The following is a 17,038-nucleotide window of genomic DNA, read 5'->3' on the forward strand; positions in this document are numbered from 1 at the left end:
AGAGGCCTCCTTCTCCGGCGCAGGGCGCAGGGCGCAGGGCGCAGGGCGCAGGTCCCGGAGAAGCGGCCACCACTCCCCTACCCTACCCCAGGCAGGGGCTTCTGTCCCAAGGGAAGCCTGGGCAGAGGAGGGGCCCCGGCCGCGAGTGGACAGGTATGGAGTTAACTGAGCGGACACTGGCCGGCAAAAACCCTCCATCGCGGTTGGGTCAGGCCCCACCGTAGACCTCAGCCTCCCCGCCTAGGGGATCCTGCTGGGGGCGGGGGGCACCCCAGGGGGTGGAAGCGCTCCACTTGTCCTACTCTTGGGGCTCACACGTCCCACACCCTGGGGCCTGTCTCCAGTTGCACCCTCCTTGCACAGCCCACTGCTCCCCAAAGGGGGCCCTAAAACTCTGTGGGAGAGGAACTTTGGCGACCTGACTTGGGCCCACTGTTGAGAGGCCGGTGGGACAGGCTAACTGGCCCCCATCCTGGCTTCGGTCTCAGCCCGCAGGCAGTCCCGGGGTCCTAGGAGGAACGACATCACCACACAGGAGACCAGGCCTGGTTTGCATAGTCTGCACGTTTAATCACTTTAAAACCTCTAACATTATCTCGTGTCCATTAAATAGAACCAACAATGCTGGGCCTGTTTAAATTACAAGAAAAAAAAAAATCACTGGGCTCCAACCCAGTATCTTACAAAATCAGCCAGGCTGGCCACAAGGGTCGGGGGATGGGAGAGAAGAGGACACCCCTGGGCAGGTGGCTGGGTGCCAAGAAGGGCTAGGGGAGAGAAAGAAAAGAGGTCTCCCAGACGGGGAGGGGACTGATTGTCCTAATGGGAGGGGTGCGAAAGGCACGTCAGAAGAGGGGGACTTAAGGGGGCAGAACAGGTCAGTGCTTTCTCCACAAGGGCACAGTGTTGGAGGGGGCTCAGTGCCACCACCTGCGCACCCCTGGCACTTGGAGAACCAGTGACCCAAGAGCCCTTGGCACAATGAGCCCCATCTAAAACACGGATGACAGCCTGCCCCTCCCACCATGATCCCCTTTCCTAGGGCCCACATGGCTTGCCCGCTGGCCTCTTCAGGACTTGGGGCTCTACTCCTCACTCCTCAGCAACATGCTGCAGCCCCCCACACCTCAGGGCCAGGGTAGCCGGGGGAACAGCATAGTGGACAGTGGGTGTGGGAAGGTGGGTGGTCCAGCTGCTACCCCCATTAAAAATACAAAAAAAAAAAAAAAAAAATCAGCATCTAAAGTGAAATAATCACAAAGTGAAAATATATCCTCAAACAGCCCCTGAGATCCCCACAGGGGAAAGCAGCATTGGGTGGGAGGCGGGAGAGGCCGGCCAGGCCACCGTCCCTCCCCACCACCCACCCAGGGGCTCCGGGACTGTGAGTGCCAACAGCCCAGGCAGCCCCGGGCTCAGAAAACAGGGACTTGGGCCCTGGCGGGAGGGGAGGGGGCCCGAGAAGGTAGGGCAGTCAGGACACCAGCACGGGGCTTGGCGGGTGGCCAGCTGTGGCGGAGATGGGCAGAGGGACATACGACTGCGCACGCACCCTGGAAGCACCTGCCTTGCCTCGGTCCCTTCCTTTGATCACCGATTCCTCAAGAGGCTCACCAGACATGGGGGACAGGGTCGGGGATACGAAAGCCCTTGGAGAGGTGGCCTCCTCCTTCCAATATCCCCTCGGCCAGCCTCCCTGCTGCCTGGATGGGGACCATTATTGCTTTAGAGGAACAGGGAAGGGACAAGAGCCACAGCCCGGGTCACGATCCCGAAAGAGAAGGGCTAACCCTCTTCACTCTGCAGGGAACACTGGCTGGGGCCTAGACCTCAGAAAGCTGCCCTAAAGGTTCCACTCCTTTCTCCACACAGAAGAGGTGCTGGAGGTGGGGCGAGGCCCTTGCCCGCCCCCCCAGATGTTCCTGGGGCCCCACCTCCGGCAGCCAGGTGGCCCAAAGGTAGGGTGGGAAGGCAGTCTCTGCCCCTCCTGCCTCCCAGCTGGGGTCCAAACCCAGTCCCAAGATTAAAAAAATACTTTGGTGAATTAAAAAGTGCCCAAGGAAGGGATGGGCTTGAAGGGGCAGGCAGTAGGCGCTTGTCAAAGGGCGCTCTGGTCTTTGATAAAGGCGGTCCTCTCGCCCCGGCCCTCGTCCTCTTCTGAGTCAGATGGGCACTCTTCCTGCCAAGCTTCAGGGGGCAGCCCCTTATAGGATATGAGGCCACGGTCCATGGTGTACACCTTTACCCCCCGGAAGCTGAAGCCCGAGCGCAGCTGCAGGACCAGGAAGACAGTGACGAAGACCAGCACGATGAAGGCGCAGCTGAGGCCAGCCACCACCTCTGGCAGGTGCGAGGGCAACAGGCCTGCCCGTGGCCGGGGCTCTGCCTCCACCTCTGCGGGTGGCCGGGGCGGCTGCTGCTGGGGTGACTCGCGGCTGCTCTGGCTCTGCCGGGAGCACGTCTGCTCCACGGGGTCCAGGGAGGCATGGCTGGGGCAGCTGAGGCAGTCCGTGGGGGCCAGCCCCTGGCATGTGGCACACGAGGTGTGGCAGGGGGCACAGACACTGGCCCGGATGATCTCCACATCGTTCTCGGTGCTATAGTGTGTGTCGAGGACTTGGGGAGTGAAGCCTGATGGGCAGTGCTGGACGCAGCTCTTCTGGTGCAGGGAGAAGCCTTCCTCACACACTGCCAGCATGGGAGAGAAGGTGGGTGTCAGCCAAGCTTTCAGCCCCAGAGTTATGGTCATCCTAAGGGCTCTTCAAACCCCTTCTCCGCCTAGCACTGGGCTTTGGGACAGGTCCCCTCTGTACTCCCCAACCCTAACCCCAAACCCCAACAGCCACCACTACTGACCCACACAGGCCTGGCTGGTTGTGAGGGTCTTGCAGCCACTGCTCTCGGGAGGTGTGTGCAGCCCCTCAGGGGCTGTGCCGTACAGCACAAGGGTGAACTTGGTCAGTGTCCCTATTCCAAGGTAGGGGAGGAGGAAAGAGGGGTTAGGGAGCACTGACACCATGCCCAGAATCCCAGAACCCACCAGCTCCCCTGCCCAGTCCTCAGGCATCCCTGGTACCATAGTTGTTGGCTTCGCTGGTGTTTTCAATCTCCAGAACCCACTCGCCAGAGGGGTCCTCATCCCAGGAATGGGTTGTCATGAAGGCCCAGTCATTAAACCCATCTGCGGAGTAGTCGTGAGGCCTAGGGGAAGAGGGTGTCCGTGACTGTTGGAGGCCTCTGGGAGACCCCAGCCAGGGGACACCGAGGCCACAACACATGGACCATATGCCCTCCTCCAGCACAGCACCAACCCCACTGGGCAGGAAATGTCTATTGCTGCTTTCCAGTAGGCCAGATGTTCTCAGCCAGAGGATTCTGGAAACATGGAAGGTGCTTGCTGCGCATAGGCAGGCACACTACCAGCATGTGATGAGTAGAAGCCAGGGATCCCTTGAGTGTAGGACAGTCTCATAGAACAAAATCATCCGTCTCCTAAAGTGCCACCAGCACTCCCAACGAGAATGCAGTGGCTACTAAGACTGTGATAAATCTAAGAATGTGTGAGTGGGAAGGACAGGACAAGCTGGGCAGGGGAGAAGACAAGCACCTGGCGGCCAGCAGGGTGGAACGGGTGCCCATGGGGCTGACCAGGTGGATGGCCAAGTCGCCACGGCGATTGTAGGACAGGGTGAGGCGGGCCTGTGCATGCTCCAGCCGTGTGATGTGGCTGGGCTCCCCCAGGCAGGCGGTCACAGTCTTCCGCACCTCCAGCCGCTTCCCGATGTCCCTGTACAGACAGCAGCAGGGACGGTCTGCTAGCCTGCCCCAGAGGGCACTCCCTGTAACCCTCAGGCCCCACCCGCCCCTCCCAGCTGGGGTCCAGCCCTCACTTGGGTTCAGTGAGGATGTCAATGATGCATTTCCTCTGGGGGGGCACCGTCGTCCAGTTCTGGGCCAGGGTCACCATGGCACCTGCGTCCAACAGCCCGTAGCCATACGAATGGCTCACTGTGGGGCAGGGAAGGCGGGGTCAGCTGGGAGGCAGAGGGCCCCCACCTTACCCCGGTCCAGTGCACCAGGCCAACCCTGTCCTCACCTTTCCGGCCCACACCATTGGTTGCCCAATCATTAGCATTGAGGTGAGCTGGCTTTGAGGTCTGTACCACCAGGTGCTGCATGTCTCGCCAGGTGAGGTTCTTACTGCAGAGGAAGGACAGGCCGGGCTCAGTCTCCTTAGAGAGAAGGTGGAGACAAAAAGGGCTGCCCTGCAGGGGGCGCTGGTGGGGACAGGGTTGCTCCTCCGTCCCCAATGACTTACTTGGCTTCCAGGGTGAGAGCGATGATGCCAGCAGCCAAGGGGGCCGAGGCTGAGGTGCCCGTGTGAGACTCGGTACACTTTTGACGCAAGTCTGTGGTCACCTACCATGAGAACAGTGTTGGGCTTGTGATGGGTGCAGGGACTAGGAGGCTGCCTGCCCGCAGGCCCAGAGCACCAACAGACAGCAGGGGAGCCAGGGCCAGGACACCTCAGTCCCAGCTGCTGCCTCACTCACTGGCTGTGAACAGACCAATGCCTGGCCCTTTCTGGGCCTCAGTGTCCCAAGGTGCGAGGGGTTGAGCTCCAGGCTGGAGACTATTCAGGGCCATGCACATCTTTAGACAGAGTCTACACTTCTCAAGGGTTTCAGACAGCCCCATGACCCCATTCTCAGTCCCAGTGAGCCCCCCAGCTCCCATTCCGTGAGGCCTGAGCCACCAACCCCTGCCACTAGTGGTCTGGAAAGCCCCTGCCCCTCGCCCCCCGAGCCAGCAGGCAGCCCTATCTTCAGATCCTCCCACCCCCCCGCCGCCAGCACCCCCCTGAACCAGGGTGGGACTCACGATCTGCTTCTCGTTCTGGTTGCCACTGCTGTAGGTGCTGGCCAGCGTGGACGAGCAGGCCTCACTGTACCAGGGCACATTGCCGAGCTGCGTGGCGCTGCTGATGGACAGCGTGTAGATGCTGTTGGTGTAGCCGTCACAGTTGCAGCTGTCGTGCTCGCGGCCCCCGTTCCCTGAGGCCCACACAAAGATGGAGCCCAGGCCCCCGCGGCCCTGTGGACAGTGTGTGCCAGGGTCACTGGCAGGTGGGGCCTGGGGGAGGCCTGGCGGGAGGGTGCTGCTGCTGGGGACTGGGAAGGCTGGGGCTCCATCCCCAAGGGCCCTTCCTCCACACCCCATGAGACCCCTGCTGGGTCAGGTGCTTGTGCTGGACAACAGACCCGGGCTGCTACCAAAATGTCCAGACTCGTGATTTCCAGGGGCTGGAATGATGGGCGATTTTTCACTTATTTTTCTCTTTTTCTGTACATCTAGTCCATTAACATTTTAATAAATATGCCTTGTGTAAAATTAAAGTGTAACACAAGGGACGCCTAGGTGGCTCAGCGGTTGAGCGTTTGCCTTTGGCTTGGGCGTGATCCCGGAATTCCGAGATCGAGTCCCACATCTGGTTTCCTGAATGGAGCCTGCTTCTCCCTCTGCCTGTGTCTCTGCCTCTCTCTGTCTCTGTCTCTTATGAATAAATAAAATCTTAAAAAAAATTAAAGTGTAACACAAGAATAAACAAACAAAAACAGGGAAACACAGGGAGAAAGCTAGGAGAGACAGTGCCCAGCCTGCTGGAGAGGCCAAGCTGGGACACCTCCTGAGGAATCCCGTGCCTCCGCACCTGGCTAACCCCCCGGAAGAAGGCCTCCTCGGCAAGGCGTGCAGGTCCATCCACGGTCTTGCCGTCATCCTCAGGACCCCAGCTGGCACTGTAGATGTGGATGTGGTTGGGATTCAGGCCCAGAGAGCGAGCCTCCACTGCGTCTGTCACCTCGCCGTCCAGCATGCGCACCCCTGGCCGTGGAGGGGGGTGAGGAGAGGGATACTGCGTGGGTCTAGCTTCTAGGGGCACCCCCCCCCCAAAGCACACCCAGCCCTGCACCTAGAGGACACGCAGGGGAAGGCAGAGGCCAGTGCTGGGAAACCCTGAGCCCTAACTCCCTGGCCTGCCTCTGGCTCTCCAGGGTAAGACCCCAAATGGAGAAAGAGAGAACACATCCTGCCTTCAACCACATATCCTGGCTTAGAATGAGCCTCTGCTTTCCTAGGGGACCGTGATGATCAAACCCTGCCATGTAAGATGTCAGAGGATTCAGGGAGGCTCCTGCTAAGAAACCCTTGCCCTGCCCCACAGCACAGGGCCACCAGCACTTGTGGCCTGGCTGAGTTGTCAAAGATTCTCTAAGGAACAGCCGTGTGGTCAAAAGGATCCCCAGTGGCAAAGTGTCAGGCACTGGCCAGACGGGAAGCAGCTAGAGATCCCACTCGAAGGGCCCTCCCAAAGGACAGGGCTGTCAAGTCCCACACCCACCTCCAATGCGGGCATTGTAGGCCACGCCAACACCACAGACACCGTTGTTGGCCACTGCGGCCACCTCGCCTGCACACCGTGTGCCATGCCTGCCGGGACCAACAGCATGACATTAGCAGCGGAAAGAACATGGCAGGTGCAGCCTGAGGAATAGGACGGATCAGCATCCCCCTCCCCCACCAGCCACGATCACTGCCCCACCTGTGTGTACCGTCCCCTCCCACAATGTCCACTCTGTGGCCACCTCTGCTCTGAGCAAAACTGGAGCAGGACTATGGGAACTTCAGCCTACTGGGGGAGCAGGTCTTAACCCAGGATCAACCCTGCTTTCTCAGTACAAGAGAAGAGAGGTAAGGCAGGGGCCAGGGGCCTGCCATCACTTACCTATTGTCATTCATCTGTGTGTACCGAGGCTGGGGGTCAGGGTCCTGGTCATTAACATCAAAACTGGCCCCAGGATCCTGGAGAGGACATGGCCATCATCAGGAGCAGTCTGACTGTAGCTGGCAGGGCAGGACTACCAAGACACCCCTCAAGAGGGATTGTGCCTCCCTCCCCCACCTCCTCACATAATTGCCTGCCAAGTCTGGATGGTTCTTCTCGATGCCGTCGTCCAGAATGGAGACCACAATGCCATGCCCCGTGTAGCCCTGAGCCCAGGCCTCCTTCACATTCAGGTCCCGCTGGGTGACGCCAGACTGCAGAGACACCAACCCCAGCACTCCAGGACTTACAGGATGTGACTGGTTGTGTGAGATTAGGGGGACCCCCGAGGAATCCCTTCACTGCCCCCAAAACCTCTTTCTCCATCTGCCCCTGCTCCTGCAATGCTAGCCTTGGTCAGCTGGGTTCCATGGGAGTGTAAAGAACTCTGAATGGGCAACCCCCAGGCTTAGCAGGAAGGGCTGGGGAGACAGGGCTTGGCAGACAGAAAGAGGAAGAATGAGGGGAGGCCTCCAAGTCAGCCTCATTCTCCCATGAAAGCCCTCAGTGGCCAGATGGATACTGCCAGGGAGGAGGACCCATGACCTGAGGAAGCAACGTACCAGGTACCACTGCTGGGGAAATTTGGGGTCTGTGGGCTCCTGGTACACATCCCGTTTGATCCTTCGCTTTGCCACCTGCTGCTCCAGCCACTGCACCTGTGACAGAGGGGGGGGGGGCGTGTGGGCAGAGGAGGGAAGGCCAGGAGAGGCTCCAGAGAGGGGGAAGGGAAGGGTGGCAGCAAGAGGGGCTGGGGCCGCACTCACTTGAGGCTCCCTCTGCAGCCGGCTGTGCCGCGGGCGGTGAGGCGACAGGGACCGCTTTGTCACCGCTCGATGCCAGAAGTGGTAATAGTCGCCGAAGATCTGCAACGGAGCAGGGAGACTGAGCTAGGCTTTCCATCTGTCAGTCCCTGGGGAGGCAGCGGACGGGGGTGGACAACCGGGCTGCAAGGGGAGGCTTGCAACGGCAGGGGGTGGTAGGGCATCTGTTCCCTGCCCAGGACCCCGCGAGGAGGTGCAGGGCACGGAGAGGGACTCACCCTCCCTGGGACAGTCTGCTCCTCCAAACAACCTATGTCAGAAGCCCAAGAGCGGGAGGAGCCACTGCTCCCATCCCCCTTGCCACCCAGAACGTGCCTACTCCCCAGATGGCCAGAGAAGATCAGCCACAGCTCCTGGTCCTGGTGCCTGAACCCCTGCCCTCACCAACCCCACCGCAGTGATGAACACCCTATGCCTAGGCCAGCAGGCAGTCAGAGCACCTACCTGACCCAAGTTGAGGAAGCCGTGCTTGCGTGCCAGGCTGTCAGCCACGGCTGGGCCTCCGGGAATGTGCACAGCCCAGGTGTTGGTGTAGACCTTCTGGCCACGGGCATCGGCTGCCAGCAGGACCAAGGCTCCTGCTGCTGCTACCACCCATAGCAACCAGGGCCTCAGCTCCATGGGGGGGACAGGTGGCCGGGACCCCGGAGCCCCCGTCTCCTTGGCCTGGTCACAGGGCCTCGGCTCCTGCGTGCCTGCTCACTGCCTGTGGCCCGGGGCTGACTGGTGGGGGCATGGGGCCGAGCAGGGCAGGGCTGTGAGGGGAGGAGGGCTGCCGGCTCTGAGGGAACAAGGGAGGAAGAGGGGGAGACAGTCGGTCACCCCAGCCACGTGCTAAAGCTGCCTTCCCACCCCATGGCTCAATTCAGGCCTGCAAAGGGCCTCGGGGGAGACAGGGGGAATCCAGCTCCCCGCCAGGTCAGCCAGCCAGATGGACGGACCCCCTCCACACACACACACACACACACACACACACACACACACACACACACACGGCTCCTAAGCCTCCTTCCACACAAGAATACGGAAGTGGGATGAAGAGTATCAGGCTTGAGTCATCCAAAATCAGAAACAACAACAGAATAAACGTTCACCACAAAGTAAAAAAGACATGGGTTATAACGCAGTATGTCTACACATGACCCCATTTTGTTTTTAAAGAACTATTTATACATGTATACTTATATATAGCCACAAAACAAAATCTGGAAGGACACATGCTGAAATGTTAACGATTCTCTCAAGATGGTGATGATTACAAATAACTGTTATTTTCTTCTTTGTATCATTATATATTTTCCAAATTCTGAGGTACATTTTATAAAATGTTGGCTTCTCAAAGTTTTTTAATGGGTGGTGTCTACACAGCTCACTAGGGTTTCCTGGCCCAGCAAAGCAGACCCAGCCACAGGGAGTTACCTGCAAAGACCCACAGCCCCTGGGAAGAAACATTGGGCGACCCTCAGAGGGATGGGGTTTTGGGGGCCAAACACAGATTCCCCATGGCTTCACCCAGACTGGTGACCATCAGCAAAGTCAAGGGCCCAGCCTCTTTTAGGCTGTTTCCTGGGGAACACTGGGGCCGCCAGCCCTGCCTGAAGTGGGCCTAGGTGCAGAGGCCCCCAGCAGCCCCCTAGCACTCCACGCCCACCAGCCTTGCGTAATCTGAGCCCAGGCAGCCAGGGCAAACACTGGCTGCTGAGCCAGGAGCGCCAAGGTGAGGCTGAATCAATAGTCTGCGTGTTGTTTTTCCTCCTTCAGCAAACAGACAGCAGGACCTCTCTGCCCGGGGCCACATAACTGTCCCCACATAGGGCCCCTGACTAGCTAGAAGCCAAGCCCCTGGGGTGGGGAGAGGCTGGGGGAGGCCCCAGCAGGGTTGCTGGAGGTATCCTGTCTCAGTGCCAAGCTCATTGAGCAGACAGCCTGCCCACAGGGCCCCGGATGCCCCCACCACTCCCAACCCCAAAGGAGGCCACGCTACCACACGGCAAAAATGAAGCTCCCCAGCTCACCCAGGCAGAGGGAAGCTGGGCAGGTGGCCTCCTCACTGGGAAACCTTGCTTCTCCAGGGGCTCCCCTCAGCCACGACCAGCCTCCCTGGCTGCTCCTACTGCAGTCCCACCCTGCAGGCTGGGAGGGACTCAACACACAATTCCCAGAGTATTTTCAGTTTACACCAAAATAACCTGACAGCTGATGGCAGGAGGCATCCACAGTACCACTCCTCCTCACCCTGGATGGGGCAGAGTCCATGGGGCTCCAGGACAGGCCCATGATGCCTTGGGCCACCAAGTTCCGGAAAGTCAGTCTTAGCAATGGCTGCGTGGCCAAACATAGGTCCTGGGGTGTGAAGAGACCCCTGGGGTGTGAAGTGCCTCATTTGATAGAGGATGTGGGGCTCTGAGGGCAGAGCCAGATAGGAACAAAGCTTCTTCTGCCCACTGCAATAGCCACCACATGGGTGTAGATGGCAATTAAGCCGCCCCAGACCATAGCGCTGTGAGCTCCACCGAAGCCCCCAAAACCAAGACGGGCTCATCTGGGTCCAGCCCAGATTCTAGCATATTGTGAATGGAGCTGCAGCTGCTCAGCATTAAAGGTGATTAACCAATTATTTAATTACCCTGCAGCACCCAAAGAGAAAGCAGGCCTCAGGACAACCCAACAATCCCCCAAGAAAGGGCCTGCCTCCCTCGGCCCAGCATCCCTGGCCATGGTGAGCTGTGGATATGGCTTCCATAGAGCCCTGAAGCCCCTGGACAGCCCTCCCTCAGCATCCCGGAGGGAGGGAAGATCCCTACCCACTCCCCTCCCAAAAGAGCAGGCGCTGAGAACAATGAATGAATGGGCTTCTCCCCACCCCCATCCCAGACTCTGACTCACCCTCTGAGTCCCAGTTTTGCTTAAACCCCCCAGGCTTGCTGTATTTCATGCCCCCTCACATGGGACTCAATGTCCCCCTCACATGGGACTCGGCTCTGTGCCGTGGGCACAGAGAAAGCTGGGAGTGCTCTTTCTGGCTGTGTTCTAAGGTCTCCAGAACCTCCAACACAGATGGCCACTCTGAAGCATCAAACTGAACCTACCCCCAGGTCCGGCTGCTGTTTCCCAGGCACTGAGGGTCTGGTGTGGATAGGATCCAGTCTCTCTTTCCAGCAGAGAGCAAGCCAGGTCCTGTTACAGGCACCCTGGGGCTCCCCTGAAATTCTGATTTCCAGTCCTTGCTCAAACTACTCATTTGCTGTGTGATCTCAAACAAGTAACTTCCTCTCTCTGGGCCTCAATTTCCCTGGTGGTAAAAACTGCTAGACCTGAGATTGTCAAACTTTTTTTTTTTTTAAAGCCACATAATCCTTTTATTTAAAAAAATCAAATCTTAGGTGGAAACCCCATAGAGGAAACAGTAAAATTTGGGCTGCTCTGGTTGAGACACGTCAAGCTTTGGCTACTCTTTCTGCACTGTGTCCACACCTGGCCAGCAGCTGCCCAGCCCTCACCAGGCCCCAACACCTGGGCTCGCCCTCACACTTCCCAAGTCAAAAATAGAATTCCCACACCTTCCCCGGGCAGAGGGTCTGCGCCCCCCGCCCCCTCGGGGCACGCGGAGAGCAGGTACCGACCAGGCAAAGTGGCTGCTGTCAGACCTGTCTGGCAGGCAGGCAGCCCCGCGGTCGGGCCACCCCACGAGAGAAGCAGGGGCCTGAGCCAGGCCGCGGCGGGAGGTAGCCCCAGCAGCGACCCGCGCCCTGAGCCAGCCCCGCGCAGCCCGCGCAGCCCGCGCAGCCCGCACCTGAGCCTCGGTCGCCCAGGTGTGCGGGCGGGGGCGAGGCCGGGCCGGGAACCGTCCGCTCCGCGGGCGCGGGGCTGGCGGGGCTGGCGGGGCTGGCGAGCCGGCGGCGGCCCCGGCGGCCCGCGGAGGGGCGGGAGCGCCCGGCGCCTCTGGGATTCCCTCCCCATCCCGCCCCCAGCGGGGGCCCCGCGGACGCTTCCTGAGGTCAGAGGGCTCGCCCCGGCCCCGAGCGGAAAAGTACCGGCACCGGCAGGGCCCGGGGCCGAGGCGGGCCCGGCGCGCTCAGGTGGGCTGCGGGGCGCCCTTCCTGCTCCCCGCGGCTCCACCCTCGGGCCGGCCCCCGGGCCGGGTCCCAACGCCCGGCGGGCAGCGGCGGCCGCGGGGCCCGGGTCAGCACCGCCCGACCCTCCCCGCCGGGGCGCCGGGGCGCCGGGGCGCCGGGGCCGCGGAGCCCACTCCCGGCGCACAGCGGCCCAGTCCGGCCGGCTCTCCCCGGGCCCGGCGCCCGCGCGCCCCGGCGCGCCGCCTCCCCGGCCCCGCGCCCTCTGCTTACCCGGGGGAGCCCAGGCGGGTAACTTTTCCGGGCGAGCGCCGCGGCGGCTCGGGCGCCCCTCGGCCGAGCGGAGAGCCCGGCGGCGGGGGCCTGGGCTCGGCGCCGTCCCCGCGCCCAGCAGCAGCGTCACCGCGCGGAGGCGGGGAGGCGCGGCGGGCGGCCTCGGCCCGGCCCGCGACCAGGGCAGGGCTCGGCCTGGGCTCGGGCTCCAGCGCGGGCGGGGGCAGCGCCGGGCCGCGGCGACGCTGCTTGTTTACTCCGGCCGCTGTCAGCGGCTGCGGCGGCCCGGGCTCCTCCTCCTCCGCCGCCGCGCCCCTCCCCCTCGCGGCGCCACCTCCGCGCTCCCGGCCCGCCGCCGCCGCCGCCGCCGCCGCCGCCGCCGCCCGCCGCCCATGCCGCCCGCGCCCCGGCCCGCGTTCGCAGCTCCGGGCCCCGAGCCCAGGCCCTGCGGCCTTCTGGGGCGCCCGCTGCCTCCGGCGCCCGGTAGGGGCAGGTAGGAAGTGGGGCCGGAGATCCCAAAGCCCCGGCGGCCGCCTGGCGCGCCCCCACCCCCACCCCCACCCCCACCCCCACCCCCACCTCCCCGGCCCGGCGGCCCGCGCCCCCGCCCCCGCCCCCGCCCCCGGCTCTGCGCCTCCGGAGCTCCCCGGGCGGGCGGCCGCGGAGCCCGAACCCGGACCCTGGGCTGGGGCCGTCGGAGGCTTGAGGACGCGCTCAGTGTGGGCTGGCTTGTGGGCGACCTGGCCGTCTCCCCACCCACCCCCACGACCGCCCCATTCCTGAGCCGTGATTTGGGCATGACCAGGTTGAGTGTCCTGGGGTGACCGACCTGGGGTAGCCCCCTCTGAGGTCAGACTCGAGCGAGGCGGGGCACACCTTCCCAGGGCCTACTGTTGGAGGACTCACGACTGTTTGCATCTATATAGACAGGTGGATAAGCTGAGCCAATAGCCCACGCCTTTTACTTTTTTTTTTTTTTACCTTTTTTTTTTTTTTTTAACCCCAACTGGGGGATCCCTGGGTGGCTCAGCGGTTTGGCGCCTGCCTTTGGCCCAGGGCACGATCTTGGAGTCCCAGGATCGAGTCCCGCGTCAGGCACCTGGCATGGAGCCTGCTTCTCCCTCCTCCTGTGTCTCTGCCTCTCTCTCTCTCTCTCTCTCTCTCTCTCTGTGTCTATCATAAATAAATAAATCTTAAAAAAAAAAAAAAACCAACTGCAGGGCACTTTACATTACCTCCTTCTTACGTACATTATTTAATCCACATAATCCTTCCAGGCTGACATTATTAATCCCATTTTACAGATAAGGAAACTGAGGAGCCAAAGTTAAACCATTTGCCCGAGGTCCCCCAACTAGCAGGCCTCAGAGCCTGGATGAGATCTGGGGCTTTGGCGGAGCTCGGATCCAAGCTACTTGCAATATACCAACCGGCTCCTCTCCCTCCCTGGGTCCCTGCCCTAGAAAACGTCTGTGCTACTTGGCTGAGGCCGCCACTGCTTGAGCTGAGAAAAAAAAGGGGAAATGTGGCCAAAAGCTCCCTGGGCTGGGTTATTCCAAGGTCGCAGAGCAGTCTCTGCCCATCCCGTCCTGCTCCCTGTGAGATTACCTGGCCGCACAGAATTATCCTGTGGCCTCCTTAACACAGGGGGTAATGGCAAAACCCAACACCACCCGGTACTTACTATGAGCCAGGTGCTATTCTCAGCTCTTTCCATGTGTTAACTTATTTCTGCCTCCCTGCAACCCCCACGAGGTGGGTACAATTTGGCACCGTTTATGTAGCACTGTCTACATTTACCGAAGAGGAAACTGAGGCCCAGAGACGTCAAATAATATCCCCGAGGTAACTGTGTGGCAAATCAACTGGCAAGCCTGGGTTCTGATGCCTGTGGCGCTTTTTCATCCTCTGCCACCTTAGGTTAACTTCATTCTGAGAGCCTCCATTTACTCCTCAGTAAAGTGGAGATGATATTCAGCTAATGCGATGATGTACCACTTGAACACCCTTTCGAATGCGGCAAAAACTGGAGCCTCAGGTTACAACATGAGGTCCTGAAAGTCTGGACTTAGGAGCTGAGTCTGGTTCGCTGCTCTCGGGCTCGGGGTGGGAACTTCCCTCCCAAGAAGCTGAGACTCCATATGGGCCACCCTGGGGTAGCCCCACCAGCAGCAGCCACATTTGGGAGAACAATGCTTGTGCAGAGGGAGGCAGGAAGTGAGTCATGGTTCTTCCTCAGTCCGTGAGCAAGAGAACCCCATTGAGGGGAAATTGGGACAGGGCTAGCCCCACCTAGGCTCGGAGTCCCCTGGTGCCCTTCCCTCTTGTCCTCTGGCCTAGAAGAAAGGTCAACACAGAAAGAAAGCTATTCTGGCTGCCTCCAGGGGCCCCACCCATCCCGGAGGCTGGCCCCAGGGGACTGCAGCGGGTCTCAGGAGGAGGAGGAGGGGCTAGCCCTGTCTCAGATGGCTGCCACCCCTGCAGCTGCCTCTCCCATCCCGCCTTTGGCATGAGGTGCAATTCTTTAGGCTGCGTTGCTCAGAGGTGCATCACTTGAGGGAAGGAGCGGGGAGAGGATTGAGCGAGTGAGCACCTGTCCTTACTTTGCCCAGAGCATCTTTGCCCCTGTCTCTATTTGGGAGTTTCACAAAAATGTATTTTAAGACACTCCTCTGCCAAGAGCTCGGAAGCAACCCTCCTTGAGATGAGACTCCTCTAGAGAGAATCCCACCTTGCCACAGCTGGTGACTGTTAGCCAACTTCTTCCTTTATCTCCCCCAAACAAGTCCTGGGGGCATGTATTATTCTTTTGATCACACCCAACGGTTTATACAAGGCGGCGGAGGCGGAGGCCGGCTGTAAGGCCTGAGAGAGCTAAATTGCCCCCAACTTAGGGCCTTAAGAGCCCTAGGGTCTCAGGGTCCGGTTCACAGTTTTACAGTTTTACACAGCAGTTGATAGGATGGTGGTGCCATGTGACAGAAACCTGCAGCAGGAAGGCCTGGGGGTGGGGGTGGGGTGGGAGGGGGGAAACAAGGCCTGATGGGTAAGTCCTGAGGGGCAAAGGGGCTCTGAAGGCGGTTGCCACCTTCCCAGCAAGGCTCTCAGAGGGAGGATCCAGCCAGCCAGGCCTCCCTTTATCTTAGAATTGGGGCCAATCAGCAAGGCTCCTGAAAACAACCAAGGTCTTAGGTCTTGTAGCTCTATCCACCTAGGCACTCCCATGTCCCCTGGAGTGCTCTGGGGTTTCTCTTCTCCCCAGATCTCCTCCCCGCTCTCGGGCACCTCAGAGCCCTCCGCAGCAGCACCCACACCTGGTTTTAATCAAGATGTCCACACCCCTTTCGTACATGCATGGAAGGGCACATGACAAAATGTAACTGGTACCTTTTCTGAAAGGATGGGATTTTAAGAGCTTTTTGTTTTCTTCCTTTTTGCTTACGTGCATTTTTCAGGAATGTTTACGGTAACTTTTATAATCAAATAATTAAATCTTTAAGTCATGCAAATTGAATAAAGCATGCCCATACTTCACCAGCTAGCACCAGAACACCTGGGATCCGTCCTGAGCACCACCGCAGCCGGAGCAACAGCCAGCCTCCTCCTATCTGGTCATAGGGCAGGGCCTATCCAAGTTCTGGCTAAACCACTTTGGGAAATCCTCCTTTATATAACAGGGAAACAGGGTGTCTGTGGGTGGGGGGAGGAGCCAGAAATGATTGGGTGGTGACATCTGGTCTCGCTGGGACAGGATCCCAGCATGGCCAGCCCTCCTCATTTTCCCAGTTATTGGGGGGGTGGGGGGGATTGTGCTTACCTTTGCCTGTGTAGCCACATCCCAAAGTCATTTACCGGCTTAATGGCCTCCCTCTGCCCTCTGTGTGTCTTCTTCCTTGACTTCTGGTACCCGGCCAGTGTTACCCACTATTGGGCACCTAATAGATGCTTTGGGTGCAGTCCTACCTGGCAGACATTCACTGAGCACCTGTTGAATGCAGGGCCCTGGTGCCTGAGAGACCTGAGTTCCTTAGTGCTTGTCCTTGGGAAGCCAGCGACCACGTCTGCTAAGGTTGGAAGCAGGTGCCTGCGAGCACATCAGTGTTTTCGAAAATCTGCACCCTCCTGTGTCCTTGCAACTGCGACAAACCCCTGCTCTTCCTTCTCCTTCCCAATCCAGAAAAGTTAAAACTGTCCATTTTCATGACTTCTTGTTCAGCTTTCCAATCAGTTTGTCACCCGGAATGGGGTTTTTCAACTTCAGTGCTCTTGATACCTTGGGCCATCAGATCATTCTTTTTTGTGGGGATTGTCCTGTGTACCGTATGATGTTTAGCAATATCCCTGGTCTCTACACACCAGGTGCCTGTAGCACCATCACCCCATCGTGACAGCCAAAAAACCATCCCCAGACACCGTCTAATGTCCCCGGGGAAGAGGGGGGCAGAGCCGCCCCCAGCAGAGAGCCACTAGTCCAGAGTGAGGAATGGGAATGGCGCAGGAGGTGGATGGTATGCCAGGGTTCAAAGCAACAGGAGTTGACAGCTGGCAGTAAGGGAGAAAACTGCCAGACTCCAAACTCCCTGGCACGGCAGCACAACAATGGGGCCATTTAGTATCCAGGGCAAACAGTCCTATGTATCTCTCTACAGCACCTCTTTAGTAACAGCAGATAATACTGCATCAAGGAAAGAACAATCATATTGATCACACTGTTGACTAAGGTAGGGAAGACAGCTTTGCATTAAATATGTATTTAGAAAGCAGATTGGACCGGGCACCTGGGTGGCTCAGTGGGTGAGCGTCTGCCTTTGGCTCAGGGTCATGATCCCTGGTCCTGGGATCGAGTCCCACATCAGGCTCCCCACAGGGAATTTGCTTCTCCCTCTGCCTAAATGTCTCAGTGACTCTCATGAATAAATAAATAAAATCTTTGGGGAAAAAAAATAAAGCGAATTTGGTACCGATGGACAGACCTCCATTGTGTT

At 59.4% G+C, this 17,038-nt stretch overlaps 1 protein-coding gene across 2 annotated transcripts; it reads right to left on the reverse strand.

Moving 5' to 3' along the window:
• Window positions 1–545: 545 nt before the first annotated feature.
• FURIN (furin, paired basic amino acid cleaving enzyme) lies at window positions 546–12,209 on the reverse strand. Of its 2 annotated transcripts, none has more exons than XM_041752906.1 (16): window positions 12,054–12,209; window positions 8,152–8,488; window positions 7,651–7,749; window positions 7,447–7,542; window positions 6,970–7,098; window positions 6,785–6,861; window positions 6,401–6,489; window positions 5,711–5,883; window positions 4,882–5,094; window positions 4,319–4,419; window positions 4,097–4,200; window positions 3,891–4,008; window positions 3,608–3,787; window positions 3,077–3,201; window positions 2,857–2,967; window positions 546–2,688 (listed from the first exon to the last, which is right to left on the reverse strand). In XM_041752906.1, the coding sequence occupies exons 2-16, from the start codon at window positions 8,326–8,328 to the stop codon at window positions 2,099–2,101; spliced, it is 2,382 nt and encodes a 793-aa protein (XP_041608840.1). In that variant the 5' UTR covers window positions 8,329–8,488; window positions 12,054–12,209; the 3' UTR covers window positions 546–2,098. The 2 variants fall into 2 exon arrangements, with proteins under 2 accessions (XP_041608840.1, XP_041608841.1); XM_041752907.1 differs by lacking the exon at window positions 12,054–12,209 and adding an exon at window positions 10,797–11,075.
• Window positions 12,210–17,038: the final 4,829 nt, after the last annotated feature.

The sequence above is a fragment of the Vulpes lagopus genome, chromosome 4 (assembly GCF_018345385.1).
Source record: "Vulpes lagopus strain Blue_001 chromosome 4, ASM1834538v1, whole genome shotgun sequence".
In the NCBI taxonomy this organism is placed as follows: domain Eukaryota; kingdom Metazoa; phylum Chordata; class Mammalia; order Carnivora; family Canidae; genus Vulpes; species Vulpes lagopus.